Below are 17,189 nucleotides of genomic sequence, written 5' to 3'. Positions count from 1 at the left end.
TAACCCCCATTTGTTTGCATTCTGTGTGTGTGTGTGTGTGTGTGTGTGTGTGTGTGTGTGTGTGCGCACGCGCACGTGCATGTGTATATCTAACCATCTCTGGATTCTCTTCTTCATCCAACAACAAATTCTTCCTACTCACTATTTGTATCCTTGCTTCCCAGGCCAAACCCAAGGCCCTTATGACTACCTTAAACAGGAGACCATTTAGTTTTGTCTTTTGTTTCCTTTAGGAGCTGCCCTTTCTTGTGATCTTGGGTGAACTCCAGTGGCCTAACTTCTTTAAACCTTGATTCTCTTTCAGCTCATCAAGGTGGCTTTGGAGAAAAGCCTGGCAACCATGGAGACCCAGAACATATGTCTTCAGCCCCCTTCCCCAGTAGGAGAGGACAGTAACAGGTGTCTTCAGGAGGAAATGCTCCACCTGAGGGCTGAAATCCACCAGCACTTAGAGGAGAAGAGAAAAGCTGAGGTGGAACTCAAGGAGCTAAAGGCTCAAATTGAGGAAGCAGGATTCTCCTCTGTGTCCCACATCAGGTATGTCCCAACTTTCCCCCAGACCATGAGCTACCATAGCCAGGAACCTGCCTCTGCACTCAAGGCATTGGTGCTTCACCAGGGTCATCCACAACACAGGCTCCATGCCTTCATGCTTCCATACACTCTTTAGATAAAGTTAATAGTATTAGATAGTGTTAAATAGTAGCTTTTCTTACTAAAGCAGTCTGGACTTAATTCAATATAATAATGCTCACTGTTACTGTCCAGGTGTATATGAATAGACAGAATCTACCTCAGTTGTATGGGTGCAGCCTTCTGGACCAGGACCCATAATCATCTAACCAGGAAGTGTCACTGCTGTATACAGAACCAGAAGAGGCTACAAGGAGGTCTGAAAATCACAGAAGAAAGACCCCAACTTAGATAGTATGCAAAGACAAAGAATGTTTATTCTGCAGAAACATCTAGCATGGAAGGGTTACCATTGTTCAGAATGGCAACAGGAGACAAAAGCCATTCAAGTTCCTTTTATAACAGAACTGCTTAATTGCTTCTGAGATAATAACAGACTTCTAAAACTTAGGGCACATTCCAAGGAGGTTATAAAAACCATTAACTGAAGGTCATAAAGATGATATACCCCACAGAACTCCAGGTGCAAAAACAGGAGATAAAATAATTAACTGGGTTTATCTAAGCAAAACTTCAAGGATGGCTTAGTTATAGTCCTAAACTTTCCATGACCCTGTAATCTAGTAATAAGTGGTGAAAGTTAAGCGAGATAATTACTCCTAGTGTATATGCATGTAGGCATTCTCTGTTATAACCTTATACAATTTACAACCTGAATTTATGTGCAAACTTGTAGTGATCTTTTTACCATGCAAGCATAAGCTCTGAGAGTTGTACAAGTACTGAGAACAAAGGGCAAAGATAAGTCCCCCTCCTCATTGCTCCCCAAGGCTTCAACTTACAGCCTGGAAATTCCCACCGAGATAGTACAAAGGCTGCTTTCCCTAGCCTCCAGTTGTGTCACTTTGAGGTGCTAAATGGATGCTGCAACTTTTAGCTTTAAGCAACTTGGAAAGACAGATCAGTTGTGAAAGCCAAGTAGCTTAGCAAGTGGTTTGTGGCCTAATTTCTGGGTGGGCTTTTTTAATTTATGTGATATGAAAAAGGAAGTCCTCAGAGGAGGATTTATACAACCCTGACTATTTTCAGTAACTCCCTCCCAATAGTAAAAAAAAAAAAGTTGAATCGTGGAATTGCAACTTTAATAAAGACTAAGGAACAGCCTCAGCTTGGTTGGGGTCCTAAGGAAGGTGTGTTTAGAAGTGGCAAAAGAACAACTGGGAGCCAACTGAGGGTACAAGCTGACAGACAGCTCTGTACTATGCTCAGGATGGCTCTCTAGACAGCTCTTTGTAGTCTGTTCAAGATAGTTTCCTTCTTGAGACAGCTCTAAGACAGTTCTCTCCTGAGACATCTCTCTTGCTAGAAAAAATTCTGAAAACTCTCTGGGTTGCTCATGGGTTTTTTTGACCAAAGTTTAAAAACTTGCAAGACAAAATTCTTGGTTTTGTCAGCAAAAATCAGAAATTCTACTAGAAAAATTCTAAAAAGCTATGTTTGCTCTCCAAACAGTTCTCTCTGGGTAGCTCTTCTTACAGACCAAAGCCTTGTCTTTTATTTACATATCAATTCAGTCACTTACTCCAGGTTCCCTTCTGAATATCCCATGAATCAGCACTTATGACTTTAGCCCCTTGATTCTTAGAAGACTGTAAGTACATAATTTAATGGCAAATGAATTCAGAGATCTGCCTACCTTTGTAAACACAAGCAATAAGCTAGCTGGGTGGGATGTTGTTCTGAGATCACCATTTGCACCACGCCTGGGCCTAAATTTACTCTGTCCTAAGCTAACCTTGAACTCAGGAATCTGTCTTTGTAAGCACAAACAATAAACCTAGCTGAGTGGGATATTGCCCTGCAATCCCCACTCCTCAAATCTCTTTATCTCCTTCTTGAGTATCTTTCTGACAAGCTGGCTCAGAGAGCAGCTGCTTCTTTTCTTTTAGGTCCGTGAAGCCCCTTCCTATAATTGCATCCTTATATTTTGCATAGTTGGAAAATTATACATTCTTGAACTTATGTTTTCAGTTCTTTCCCCCAGCCTTAAGGGCTGTCCTGAAGGCCACGGCATTTACCATTTACCATTTTGCTAAGAACACTAGACACACCCTTACTTTCTGGGACTCATGCTGCTTCTAATTATCATGGAGTCACTAGCCTTAGAGAGACAACATCTCCTGAAGGAGGAACAGAAAGTAGATTATATATTGTACAAACAAACCCCACACCTAGCAACTGTCAACACTGGTGGAGGCCCATGCCCTGCTCGTTCTGGTCCAGGAGCAGGAACTGTGTCACACTGTCCTTTCCACAGCAGCCATGCAGCCCTCAGTGAGTAATCTTTGCCATTTCATGAAAATTATAAAAATGACAAGTACCTATCAATTGGCTACTTTGGCTATAAGGAGATTTTTTTCTTTTAATGTTGAAAAACACATTGATACTGTAGAGTTTCAGTATGATGACCTGTTTTTAAAATGATATGGATCTAAAAAATGGATCAATAGAGGAAGACACCAGATGTTAACCTCCAGGCTCCACATGGGTACACACACATGCACTAACATGCAACACACACACATACACACCACTTATTATTAAATCTGTTGCCATTCTAGACATCAGTTCTTTTATGTTGACTTACCCAGATAATTCTTTCTTTAAGTTTTGCCTAAGTTAAAATGTAAGTTTTCCTTAGGCATCTATGTGTGTGCAGTTAGCTGTGATGTCACGGAGCAGGGTATCCCTTAATTCTATATATGCCGTGTATAGATACCCTTGCAGGTTATTTTCATTTTTCCATGGAGCTATTAACCTGAAAATCTGAGTTGTGTAAAGCCTCCACTCATTCTTTTGTTTGTTTGTTTGTTTGTTTGTTTTGTTTGTTTTTCGAGACAGGGTTTCTCTGTATAGCCCTGGCTGTCCTGGAACTCACTTTGTAGACCAGGGTGGCCTCGAACACAGAAATCCGCCTGCCTCTGCCTCCCGAGTGCTGGGATTAAAGGCGTGCGCCACCATGCCCGGCTGCCTCCACTCATTCTTAAACACTCAGTCCATTGTTAAGCTTTAAGCCCGTTATACTGTGAAAACATCAGGCTTCACCCTGAAATGTAAATATGTAAGAGTAAGTAAATATTCTTTTCTATACATGTTCCTTTTTTCTCCCTCCTGCATGCCAATTTGGCAACAGACCTATACCTTTTTTTCTCTTTTGAAATCTCAGCTCTATGTCCCATTCATTTCTCCCAGAAATCCACACCTAACAATTTCTGCTTGAAACTCCAAGACTAGAATTCTGAGAAATCTAGTCTAGGTGCATGCCCAAGTACTGATTCTTTAGGCTGTAGCTCTAAATCGTCTGTATCTGTCTCTGTCTCTCTGTCTCATGTGTGTGTGTGTGTGTGTGTGTGTGTGTGTGTGTGTTTTCTAGCTCAGCATTCACAGTTTAGTCAGTTTTATTACTTCAGTAAATAAAGATGTTTTATGTGCCAGGCATGTCTGGTGGTCCCAGAAGCACAGGATAAATAGGAAAAATACAATATCTACCCTCTGGAAGCTCATCTCCTACTGTATGGAATAGAAATATAGCAAATAATTAAATAGCTACATTTTGTTTCAGTTCTGATTAGTATTATTTATTTGTACTCCTGATCCCCAATTTATCATTAAGTAATTTAAAACCAGTGATAACTAAGGCAATGATGAATCCAGAATACAAATTTGTCATAGGCAGGATCTATTTTCTTAAAAACAACAACAACAAAACAGCCCCTTAATATTGTAAGTTTGCTTGTATATTCTAGAGGTCACTAAGCATGTGAGACTATATTGCTAAGTAAGGGCAAATAGACTGGGGGTCTGATTTACAATCCTTTAGTAATGCTGCCATCAATGGCTATGGAAGCATATGTGGTGAGGCCATTTTTCCACATCCCCTCACTGGATCTTCTCATGTATCAAGTGAGGGCTTGTTACAGGTCTCTGAGGTTCAGTTATGTACTAGAGAGGCTCTGGGTGTTTCATGGACTAAGATGTGGATGGAAAGGTCTTTGAAGGCTGGGAGTGGTGGCACATGCCTTTAATCTAAGCACTTGGGAGGCAGAGGCAGGCAGATTTCTGAGTTCGAGGCCAGCCTGGTCTACAAGTAAGTTCTAGGACAGCCAGGGCTACACAGAGAAACCCTGTCTCAAAAAACCAGTAAAATGAAAGGAAAGGTCTTTGAAGAGCTGCAGACCCCAACAAACCTGGCCCCTCATTGTGTGTCTCTTGCAGGAACACCATGCTGAGCCTTTGCCTTGAGAACGCAGAGCTGAAGGAGCAGATGGGAGAAGCAATGTCTGATGGATGGGAGGTCGAGGAGGACAAGGAGAAGGGCGAGGTGATGCTGGAGACAGTGGTCGCCAAAGGGTGTCTGAATGAGAACAGCCTTCAGGCTGAGTTCAGGAAAGTCCAGGGGAAACTCAAGAGTGCCTACAACATCATCAACCTCCTCAAAGAGCAGCTGCTCCTGAGGAGCTCGGAAGGGAACAGTAAAGAGATGCCAGAGCTCCTTGTGCGCCTGGCCAGGGAGGTGGACAGAATGAACACGGGTCTGCCTTCCCTGGGGAAGCATCAGCACCAAGAGCAGGAGAATACGACCACCGCAAGGCCTGGCTCGAGACCCCAGAGCCTCCCGCTTGGGGCAGCCCTCTCAGTGGATGGCTACCAAGTAGGTGTGGGCAGGGATGAGGCGAGAGACTCAAAGGAGGATTGGGCGTTTCAGCTTTTACCTTAAATTGTTCTGTGTGGGTCAGGGAGTATCAAGGGGAAGGTGCCTTGCCACAGCTAGTAGGGCTCTGTAATCAGAGGCACCCATTCAGCATCAGAAAGATTCCACACTATCTCATGAGTGTCTGAGCATTTAATTCCAGGTTACAGACTGCGATGGCAATTATAAACTGATGTTTGCACTCAGTGAGCCAGGATAATTGCTTTTCCTTTCTTTCCTCTCTCTCCCTCTCTCTCTCTCTCTCTCTCTCTCTCTCTCTCTCTCTCTCTCTCTCTCTCTCTCTCCCTCTCTCTCCCCCCCCCCTCTCTCTTTCTTTCTTTTTTTTTCCAAGATAGGGTTTCTCTGTGTAGCTCTGTAGACCAGGCTGGCCTCAAACTCAGAGATCTGCCCATCTCTGCCTCCCGAGTGCTGGAATTAAAGGTGTGTGCTCCCATCACCTAGCCACAGTGGCTTTTCATTAGATGTAACTGCCATGCTGTTGGGATGCTTTGGTTCTTGACAGAGCCTGGATATTGGTGTGCAATGCTGCTTCCCTCACGGTTCCAGAGTGGTGTGTGTCACGTGCGAGGTCACTGGTATCCTTCCAAGGGAAGGAACTTTGCCTCACATTCAGTGAGATGGAGAATTCAGAGGCTTCTGAGAAGGCCCTTGGGATGGGAACACAGAGAGGGTGGAGTGGAGATTTCCAACTCTTTCTTTCAAGAGGTTGAGTGAGTGTTTATTACAAGCTGCTTCTGATTGGCACTGTGAACTGCCAAATGGCAGAACTGTTGTGGTAAACACATGGATGCACGCAGTCCACAGCACTCAGACATAGGCATCACTGTTACATAGAGGGTAACCTCAGACTGCCCTGATTCTTGATTGGGACTTTTTGCAGCTGGAGAACAAGTCTCAGGCCCAAGACTCTGGACACCAGCCAGAATTTAGCCTCCCGGGCTCCACCAAACACCTGCGTTCCCAGCTGGCTCAGTGCAGACAACGATACCAAGATCTCCAGGAGAAGTTGCTCATCTCAGAAGCTACCGTGTTTGCCCAGGCAAACCAGCTGGAGAAGTACAGAGCCGTATTCAGTGAGTGTCACCAGCTCACTGTCACCTCCATGTCCTCTGTTCACAAAGTCACCTGTTTCTCACATTCTTTCAACCCCAACCTGTGAACACTTCAGCCATGATACACTGTCTTAGATTTGTGGTGGTGAATATTTTACTTCAATCTGTAGATAGATGGATATAAAGGATAAAGGAAGAAAACAAGGTTTTAAGTGAAGGGACCAGAGATGTCTCTGGGCTTAAGAGCACTGGTTGTTCTTCGAAGGACCTCGATTTAGTTCCCAGCACCCCCAAGGTGTCTCACAACCCCCTGTAACTACAGTTCGGGGCACCCAACATTCTCTTCTGGCCTCTGAGGGTACCAGGCATGATCATGCTGCACATGGGTACATGTAGGCAAAGCACTCATTACACATAAATTAAAAATAAACACATCTTTAAAGCCACATTGAAAATATAGGAACAAAACAGACTAACATCTGGGCTTGCCCACCTCCGGGCTGTCAGGTGCTGACCTGGATCTCCATGTGATGATGGTTTCTTTCCTCCTTTGCACCATAATAGAGTCTTCAAAATCCTGGTGACTGTTGGTCTGAACTCAGCACTGTCGAAGAGAAACTGCTGTGCTAAGGGGGTGCTCTTTATTCACAGAGACACTGGGCACATGAACTTAGAAAGTCTAATTTTGGTTCATTTTATATAGTGCTACCGTATTGGACAGGGCAGGACCAGATGTCTTGGGACTATTAATCACTTCAGCTCCACTGAAACTAAAGACCTTGTGGATAATGGTTTTACTGGGGCTTTCTGACACGGTAGCATGCAGTTCCTGACTTGTCTATGTCTAGTCTCAACTAAGCTTCAGTTTTCAGAAGAGAACCTCTCCGTGGGCAAGTGTAGGCTCACCCCTGTGAGGAGAGTGCCAGCTAGCAGTGACAGGCTTTATCTTCTTTGGACTGGGGTCCAAAAGGCATCTTTCCAAGTCTTCCTCTGACTTGTTGGCCGTGGAATGTGCCACTGAGGTTGAGGGAACATGTGGAATGGCCAGATACCCTGTAGCATCCACTGTTTCTTTCTGAACACAGGTGAATCCCTGGTGAAACAGGACAGCAAGCAGATCCAGGTGGACCTTCAAGACCTGGGCTACGAGACTTGTGGCCGAAGTGAGAATGAAGCTGAACGTGAGGAGACCACCAGCCCCGGTGAGTACACAGGGTGTGGGGGCCACCTTCTCTCCCCAGAGTCATGCGCTGCGTTTGGACATCTGAGGCCACTCCCACCCGTGATGAGCAGTGGGGTCAGGGAAATTGGGGCTGAAGGACCACAAAAGGACAGGAAATTTGGAGAACTCTTCAAAATGAGGCCATCAGTTTGAGCTTCTATAGTTTCTGACACACTGCTGGTTAAAAAAAAATCAATCTAACTGATATTATTAAAAAAAAATACCTAGGCCTACTTATTAGAGAAGAGACCGTGAGCTTTCATGTATATCTAAACTGTAAGTTTAGAATTTTTTTTTAAATATTGTCTTCACACCTCCAGGGTTCCTACAGAATCGAAGCTGAAGCAGTAGAGTGGGGCAGGTAGGAACCGAGATCTGGAGACCAGACTGCTTAGCACAAATCCTCTTTGATGAACGTCTCAGCACCTCAGGTTCCTCATCTGCTAACATGGCAATAAAGCAGCTATCTAGCTCACTGGGTACTGATGTCAATGAATGAGTTCCAGTAAAACATCCTCACTAGCATTTTACTAGTAAAATGTTGACTATTCCTGTCATCCTGGCTGCCACCGCTCTAGCCTAGCTTGTGGCAATAAATATCCTGACTTGTTTTGATGGTCATCTTTTCCTAGGCCTGTTTTCCACGCTGTCTTGACCCAAGAGTTTTAAACCATGCACTGTCAGAAAATGCCATAGAAGCAGTTTGTTCTTTGGTTCTGTGGTCATTTTACATACATGAGGCTTTGTTTTTTGGGGTTTTTTAAAATAAGTCTTTATTTATTTCATGTATGTAAGTACACTGTCACTGTCTTCAGATATACCAGAAGAGGGCACCAGATCCTATTACAGATGGTTGTAAGCCACCATGTGGTTGCTGGGATTGAAGTCAGGACCTCTGGAAGAGCAGCCAGTGCTTTGAACCACTGAGCTATCTCTCCAGCCTACAAGAGGCTTTGTTAATGTCTCACTTAAGAGACACTGACTGACTTGTGCATTAAGGACACAGGACACTGGAAGGTTTGAAGCCTGGGTCTTCGGTGTATGTGGTCTGTGACTGACTCACTGTCTTGTCACTGAGTTTTGGGTTCTCCAGGCAACAAGATTAAAAAGTGACTGTATCTTGCTCACAGTGCTGTTTAGCAAGAAATGCTAAATGTCAATGCCTATCTACAGTCAGACCTAAAGGAAGCACTGCTCTGGGTTTTATCCCAGTACTTAGTCCTGTGGCCAGCCTACTTCCCACCTCAACAGAGCGTCCACAGCAGCATGTCCAGCTTCTCTTCAAGATGTTTCTGTCTCTTTCAGAGTGTGAGGAACACAATAACCTGAGGCCCGTGGTGCTCATGGAGGGGCTGTGCTCTGAGCAGGGGTACCTGGACCCTGTCTTGGTCAGCCCACCTGCGAAGAAGCCCTTGGAGAACAAGCCGGGAAAGCAAGAGGAGTTCCGTGCACATGGAACTCCGGACGACAGCTCTCTCCTGAGGAAGGACATCCGAGACCTGAAAGCCCAGCTACAGAATGCCAACAAGGTCATTCAGAACCTGAGGAGCCGGGTCCGGTCCCTGTCTGCCACAAGCGACTACTCATCAAGTCTGGAGAGACCCCGCAAGCTGAGAGCCGTGGCGACCCTTGAGGGGGCTTCACCCCACAGCGTGACTGATGAAGATGAGGGGTGGCTGTCAGATGGCACTGGGGCTTTTTACCCTCCAGGACTCCAGGCCAAAAAAGATCTAGAGAGTCTCATCCAGCGAGTATCCCAACTGGAGGCCCAGCTCCCCAAAACTGGACTAGAAGGGAAGCTGGCCGAGGAGCTGAGGTGTGCCTCGTGGCCTGGGTAAGCAGGGGAACTGTTCAGGCCCTCAGCTTGAGTGATGTCTAAGTCCGTACTCGGAACAGGGCAGCCATCAGAAGGGGACTTATCTAAGTGGTGGTTGAGCTGAGGGAACATGGGGACAGGCACAGCTAGCACCACATCGGATGGTGGTGGCAGATCTCTGGGCTGTCCTGTTACAGATGTTAAGAACACGACAATGGTATAAGCAGTATAGGGTAGTGGTGAAACTAGTCCCAGACGCCTGACTTGAAATGCCACTTTTGCAACTTAGGAGCTGTGCAAAGCATGCGACAGTTCCCAGTCTGTTGGCTTACCTATGAAGGGGAGAGAAAAGGGAACCCAACTCCAGGACAGTTTTGGAGCTTAATTGGCTACTCATCTAGTGCTTAGAGTAGTGTCCACCATATAGTAAGCTCTCAATACTAGCTTCAGTAATCATGACTCCCGATACTTTATACTGATCAGACATACAGCACAGCCTCTGTCCTGATTACTGCTAAGTAACAAACCATTCCAAGACAGCGGCTTTCCCATCTCTCATCATTCTCTGGGCTGACTTGATTCAACTGAGCCTCCCATCAGACAGAAGCTGAGGTCAGAGTACCAAAGGCCTTTCTGAGGCGAGCATGGATTCTCTATCCATGCCTAGGCTTCTGGCTTCCTTCTTTGACCTCGAGGATGTCTCCTCTGACTCTGGTTTCTCATGGTGAGGTAGTCTTTGGTGGGGTTGCTTCTGTGTGAAAGCTAGAATCTAGGACAGGAAGTAGATCTTGCCAGGCAGGTGAAGAACTACTCCTCAACTTGGCACCGTGAAGCCTCCATTGTGTTGTCTAGGTTCACACGGGGACAGAACCTTCCAGCTCTTCTCATGTAGAGAATAACCTTTCTTGCTGGTGGAGGACTAGCAAAGCCATGTCCCACAAAAGCAAATAGCATGAGAGACGATAATTACTATCTTTGAAAAATGCCATCTGCCACAGTATTGTGCATAGAAGAAATTCATGACTCTAATAAGATTTGAACCAGAAGATAGAGAAGGTCCTAGAGGAGCCTAGAATTTAAGAAATTATAAATATTTATAGAGTAGCTACTGTGCTACTGTGTCCACCTATATCGGAGCTCTATGAGAGGTAAAATCTAGGGTTTTCTTTACTCCCACAGGATTTATGGTTTAGTTTTGAGCATAAGGCTAACATTTTAGAGGAGCTAAAAACAATGGCATCCTTTAAGTGTTTTGGTGCAGTAGCTTCTTGGCATGAGATTTACCTTAAACACCTTCTGTCTTAGTCAGGATTTCTATTCCTGCACAAACATCATGACCAAGAAGCAACTGGGGAGGAAAGGGTTTATTCAGGTTACTCTTCCACATTGCTGTTCATCAACAAAGGAAGTCAGGACTGGAACTCAAGCAGGTCAGGAAGCAGGAGCTGATGCAGAGGCCATGGAGGGATGTTCTTTACTGGCTTGCTTCCCCTGGCTTGCTCAGCCTGCTCTTATAGAAACAAGACTACCAGCCCAGAGATGGTCCCACCCACAAGGGGCCTTTCCCCCTTGATCACTAATTGAGAAAATGCCTTACAGCTGGATCTCATGAAGGCATTTCCTCAACTGAAGCTCCTTTCTTTGTGATAAATAACTCCAACCTGTGTCAAGTTGACACCCCAAACCAGCCAGTACACCTTCCTCGGATAGATAGTAGGATTCTGAGCTGGGAGCTCCTTAGGGATGGCCTCACAGAGGACTCTAAGGAGCTTCTGTAACTTATCAGTCAGTTTTTCATTCTTCCTCTCTCTTCTCTTTCCTGCACTAGAAAATATGATTCCTTGATTCAGGATCAGGCCCGAGAACTATCATATCTGCGTCAAAAGATACGAGAAGGGAGGGGGATATGTTATCTTCTCACCCAACATGCAAAAGATACTGTAAAATCTTTTGAGGACCTCCTTAGGAGCAACGACATTGACTACTACCTGGGCCAGAGCTTCCGGGAGCAACTAGCCCAGGGAGGTCAGCTGACGGAGAGGCTCACCAGCAAACTCAGCACAAGTAAGCCATCCACTGGGACAGTCCTAGGCTCAGGGGGCCACCATATGTCCGCAACAGCATTGTGTTCCACAGGCCAGGTGACCGTCATGTATTTTTGTTGTTGTTGTTGTTGGTTTTTTTTTTTTTTTTTTTTTTTTTTTTGAGACAGGGTTTCTCTGTGTAGCCTTGGCTGTCCTGGAACTCACTCTGTAGACCAGGCTGGCCTCGAACTCAGAAATCCACCTGCCTCTGCCTCCCAAGTGCTGGGATTAAAGGTGTATGCCACCATTGCCTGGATCCCTTCATATCTTGAAGGCCATTTCTGATTCAGGCCTCCGGTGAGCAGCACTGAGAATGGCAGTTACGGCTATATTGCCATGTATACTGGCACACTCCAAAATCCCGGGACTCAGGAGCCTGAGGTAGAAAATTAGGAGTTTGGGTCGACCTACAGGAAAAGGGACTTGTCTCAGATAGAAAGGCTGATATGAGTTTACAGTCACATGCCCTTGTATGTGGGAGTCAGTCTGCCACAGAATGTGGAGGCTGAAAAATTCCAGAGAACAGCTGGGGAAGTATCTTGTGATCAGTGAGAAAAAATACATTCAGGTATTAGCCCGGATTTAGACATATGAAGTCATGGTTGTGACCTCCATGTCAGGGAGCGTCTCCCTGGTGAGATTAGGTGAGCTACCTGCTCCCCACACTAAAGAAGTCTTATCACGGGTGTTCCCTCACAAGTGGAGTCAGGAAACAATCTAAAAATATTAGTAATGGCAAGCATGACAGAGGGGGCCAAGCTTAGAGAACAGTGCCCAGCAGAAGGGGGTAAATGTGGGCAACAGAGGCCTTTATGATCACAGGCCTTATGTACATCTGTGGAAGGCTTACGATGAAGTCCACCATTTTGTATAGTTAATTTATGCTGACGAAAAGGACATAACTCAGGGCTGGAGACGTAGCTTGGTTAGTAAAGTGCTGGCCTGGCAAGCAAGAAGACCTAGATTCAGTCCCCAGAATCTACATAAACAACCTGTACATGGCAGCACACACTTGTTGCCATAGCCCCGAAGAGCCAGGGACAGATGAGTCCCCTGGGCTTGCTGGCCAGACAGACTTGCTTAGTTGGTGAGTCCAAGTTCAGTGATGGACTGTCTCAAAAAATATGGGGAAAGTGGTGAATGGCTCCTCTGAGCAATAATACCCAAGGTTGCCACCCCCCCCCCAGCCTCAACAAGCATGAACACTCTCACACATATATGCACACACATGAACACACGTGCACATGTACACAGGACACACAAACTACATTGTAACCCTAACCCTACATGTACACATACACGTGCATGTGCACATATACACATGTATTGCATGCATACACATGCATGTACACATACACACATGTATTGCATGCATACACATGCATGTGCACACACAACACATATGTACATACATACACACACACATACATATGTGTATGTATACATGTGCACACACAGAGACATAGTTTGAACACTCAAAGTAACTCTCCTGAACTTATGTGTAGCATAATAGCTGTTCTGTGTCTTTGTGGGACCTGTGCTTTCTAAGGTGTGACGTGGAATCCATTTAACTTGTTACTTTTTACATTTGATTTTCAGAGGATCATAAGAGTGAAAAGGAAGAAGCTGGGCTTGAGCCACTGGCCCTCAGGTAATTCTGAAGGCAGTCGGTTAAAGGATCCAGTCAGGGTAACCCCACACTAACAGATGAGGAGGGGAAGTGGACGAGATTAATGCAGTAGTTCACTGAGCACTCAGAGGCTTGCTTCCAAATTCTTTCTTTTCTTTTGATATGAATTTTTTTGCTGCAGTGATGTTTCAGGCACGGTAAGCTAGAAGCAGCCTGATCCACGGCTGAACCTTGTGTGTATCAAGAGCCCACTTCCCCTCCCTGCTCCCCACCCCAGGAGTTTCCTGCAAGGTCAGCCTGCCCTGGGTTTTATTGACAGCTAGCTTAGTAGTCCCTCGGTGTCCTTGGAGAAAGAAGAATCCCATGAGAGTATAGAGAGAAAGAGGCCCGGATGGTGTAGTTCCCTGGAAGGCCGCAGTTCCTTAGGGAAAACAGTTTGTAGTGCTCACAAACTCACTGGCTCAGGGTCATTTGTGGCTACTGGTCTGACCTCTTTGTGTCATGATTGTGCCTCAGACCCTTAAGTCCTTCTCAAAAAGCCTGTGGTAAGGGACATGGCATTTGTGGCTTTTTTTGTTGTTGTTTCTCATCTGTCAGCGATATACAAAGGGCCTATACTTGAACCAACCAGCTGATGCCACTTGTCCTAGTTTTGGATGCTGTGACAATGTTTTGTTCCACATTTTTCATGGCTCCCTTTGATTTTTTATACCTGTTGGAGATGCTAATAGTCCTTAGACTGCTGCTGTCTAGTTAAGTTGCCACGCCCTAAGGGACCCGCTGTGCCCCTGCTGGTGCTTAGCATGTAGCCTGTCTACTGCATAGCTCCTGCCACCTAGCTGTTCATGGCACACATACCCTCCATGCCCAGAATGGTGCCTTTGGCTTACGTGGATTTCCCTGTGGGCTTTAGTGAAGACTAGCTGGCCTGGGTTACCTTGGCTTCACCTGTGGCCTGTTCCTTCCCCACCAGGCTCAGCAGGGAACTACAGGAGAAAGAGAAAGTAATTGAGGTCCTGCAGGCCAAGCTGGATACCCGGTCTCTCTCACCCCCAAGCAGCCACGCCGTGTCTGACTCCCACCGCTCCGCCAGCACCACATCCTTCCTGTCGGATGACATAGAAGCCTGCTCTGACATGGACGTAGCCAGCGAGTACACACACTACGACGAGAAGAAACCCTCACCCAGTCACTCAGGTAGCCTCCACCATCAGAGTGGTACCTTCTCTGTCTAGACTGAGAGGAGACCTTGGGATCCAGGCCTTATACCATTTTGGTGTGTAGCAGGCGGAACGCAACATGGCTCTGGGACCAAGTCCCAAGCACAGGCTCCCCAGGGTTCGGATCCTTGCTCTGTCCCTGACTCTACCAGCATCTGTCACTCTGAGTACTGCCACCAGGCATATGAGGACATGTAATTCCAAGTGAGAAGATGGTGGCCAACCTTTACTTCTCATTGATTCTGTCTGCTAGACCTCCTTCTTTAAGATGGAGCACCCTATGTCCTTGCAGTTTCGGCACAGTGGCCCCTGAGAATCTGTGGGTTCCCGGAGCCTCTGCCACAGGAATTCCCTCAGGTTCTCAACTCCCTCTGCCCCCCAAGGGCAGTTCTCTTACCGAAGGAGCTATTGAAAGCAAGAAAATAAATACTGCAATAGGTCCTTGTCCCTGGGGCCTTCCATGACAGCCAGCCTCCGGCCCTGGTACCCCCGGATGATACAAGGCCTGGGTTCCAGTTCTCTGTAGAACACCAAGCGTTTTCTTTCCTTCACGGGTTTTGTAGACTCCATCCATCTTTCGAGTCATTCTCCTGTGTTGTCTTCTAACCCATCAGCAGCCAGTGCATCTCAGGGGCTTAAGGGCGAGTCCAGCAGCAGCCCCATCAGCTTGCCAACTCCCCAGAATCCCCCTAAGGAGGCCAGCCAGGCCCATCCAGGTATGCAAAAGCCAGTGGGGCAGTAGCTTCGTCTCTCTCTCTCTCAGCTGCCTGCTTGGTTTCCTTCAGGGAGAAGGGTGGAAACTGCTGGAAGCCAGAATCTATCATGTCCTACCCAAATCAGGAGGCCTTTCTCTTTTAACATCTGTGTTTGGTTTTTAAAAATTAGAAAGTAAGAAATCTGTAATAAGCTTTTGATCTGTGGACTGGTTTTGACTAATAGCTGGCTTTTTAAATAAGCACCTTCGTTTCTCTCACTCACCCTGGGGAGCAGCCAACATTTTTATAGGATTACAATAGCCAAAGAAAAGAAAGAAACATCTACTATCCCGTGCATATTACCTACTTAACCAGTCCAGTGCTTTTTCTGTGGGTGTCTTAGTCAGGGTTTCTATTCCTGCACAAACATCATGACCGAGAAGCAAGTTGGGGAAGAAAGGGTTTATTCAGCTTACACTTCAATACTGCTGTTGATCACCAAAGGATGCAGGACTGGAACTCAAGCAGGTCAGGAAGCAGGAGCTGATGCAGAAGCCATGGAGGGACGTTCTTTACTGGCTTGCTTTCCCCTGGCTTGCTCAGCCTGCTCCCTTATAGAACCCAAGACTACCAGCCCAGAGATGGTCCCACCCACAAGGGGCCCTTCCGCCTTAATCACTAATTGAGAAAATGCCTTACAGCTGGATCTCATGGAGGCACTTCCCCAACTGAAGCTCCTTTCTTTGTGATAACTCCAGCCTGTGTCAAGTTGACACACAAAACCAGCCAGTACAGTGGGTGATTCGGCTAACTTCAGAGTTAAATGCTGCTTGTCTTATATCACCATCGATGGCGTTGTGGATGGTGCATATGTATTTTGGCAACAGTGAAAGGAAAACATTCACTTTCATGCCTCAGCATGGCTTTCAGAGGGTTCATTGATGGCTCACAGTTCTGCTTCAGAGATGGCCGAGAAAGTCCCTGCTCTCTGCCTTCCTCTATGGCTGGCTACCTTCATGTAGTGTGTGATGAGGTCTGAGACCCAGAAAAGCATGGTCCTATTTTCTGCCACCTTCACCCTTCCCAAGGGCAATTCAACCACAGTCTTGAGCGAGGCGGCTATATACCTGTGCCTGGGCTCTGGGCTTCTGGGTCTGAGCAAACAGCTGAACCAAGGCATCCTGCCTAAATGCACAGACAACCTGCCTAAATGCTTTCACCTCAAAAGGGAGCCTAAGATCAGTGGTTTTAACACCACAATGCCTTCCTCAACGATCCCTGGGCTGTGTCTCTACAAATGCAGTTTGGCTGTGTGCACTATCACTGATGCAGCATCAGCACCATGGGACCAATGATGTAGATGTTGTCAGGTCTTGTACATAAGGCCTCCTCCTCAAGATAGTCTTGATTTCTGCCCTGCTCCCCACTGGGAAGGGAAAACAGATTAAAACATTAAATTTTTTTTTCACAATGTTTCTAAAGATTTGGCTGCCCAGGGACTACATGGGTCTCTAAGGGAAACGTTGTGTTGTGTTTTGTTTTTTAACTTCTGGCCTCCACTCCCAGGGTTTATCACTTTACTACTGTTCTGCACTAAGGCAGGTCTGTGTGTACTGAGAGTTGGTGATACACTTAGGAGTTATCATGGTGACTTGAGGCTAGTCTATACCGCATTGTAAGATCTTGTCAAAGGAAGGGGCAGAAAGAAAAGGAGAAAAAGGAGGGTAGAACCTTTTCAGAAGGGGGCTGGGAAGGAAGGAGGGCAAACAAGACTGTAAGTACCCTCCTGGGAGAATATGATCATAGTATATCACACACGTGTACAGATATGTCACAATGCAGCCCACCCTCTACTCAATGAATATAAGCTGATAAAAATATTAAATAGTTCTCTCACACAGCTTTGCAGGTCATTAACTCAGCCATGCCCCCATGGCTGTTTCTCATCTTATGAGTGAACACACTGCTTTAGATTTCTAAAGTGTGTTCCCAGATAGACAATACCGAATAGTAATGCCTGGTCTAGTCTGCCCTCCCCAGGATGATCCTGATGCAGTTAAAAAAAA

General features: G+C 46.1%; 1 protein-coding gene across 3 annotated transcripts in view; it reads left to right on the top strand.

The window, feature by feature from the left end:
• Nucleotides 1-17,189, top strand: part of Pde4dip (phosphodiesterase 4D interacting protein (myomegalin)) — a 198,880-nt gene that overhangs the window by 164,082 nt on the left and 17,609 nt on the right. The window contains exons 26-34 of one of the 3 annotated variants that reach the window (NM_001039376.2): nucleotides 305-537; nucleotides 4,909-5,344; nucleotides 6,285-6,477; nucleotides 7,542-7,658; nucleotides 8,984-9,512; nucleotides 11,323-11,558; nucleotides 13,178-13,229; nucleotides 14,182-14,405; nucleotides 15,043-15,144. In NM_001039376.2, coding sequence (NP_001034465.2) covers nucleotides 305-537; nucleotides 4,909-5,344; nucleotides 6,285-6,477; nucleotides 7,542-7,658; nucleotides 8,984-9,512; nucleotides 11,323-11,558; nucleotides 13,178-13,229; nucleotides 14,182-14,405; nucleotides 15,043-15,144 — 2,122 coding nt within the window. Of the gene's footprint in view, nucleotides 1-304; nucleotides 538-4,908; nucleotides 5,345-6,284; nucleotides 6,478-7,541; nucleotides 7,659-8,983; nucleotides 9,513-11,322; nucleotides 11,559-13,177; nucleotides 13,230-14,181; nucleotides 14,406-14,991; nucleotides 15,145-17,189 lie in introns of all 3 variants that reach the window. The other 2 variants (NM_001289701.1, NM_001289702.1) reach the window with 2 other exon arrangements.

Source organism: Mus musculus, chromosome 3 (assembly GCF_000001635.26).
Source record: "Mus musculus strain C57BL/6J chromosome 3, GRCm38.p6 C57BL/6J".
NCBI lineage: Eukaryota > Metazoa > Chordata > Mammalia > Rodentia > Muridae > Mus > Mus musculus.
The sequence above is the reverse complement of the archived record's forward strand: the minus strand, read 5'-3'. Positions and strand labels throughout refer to the sequence as shown.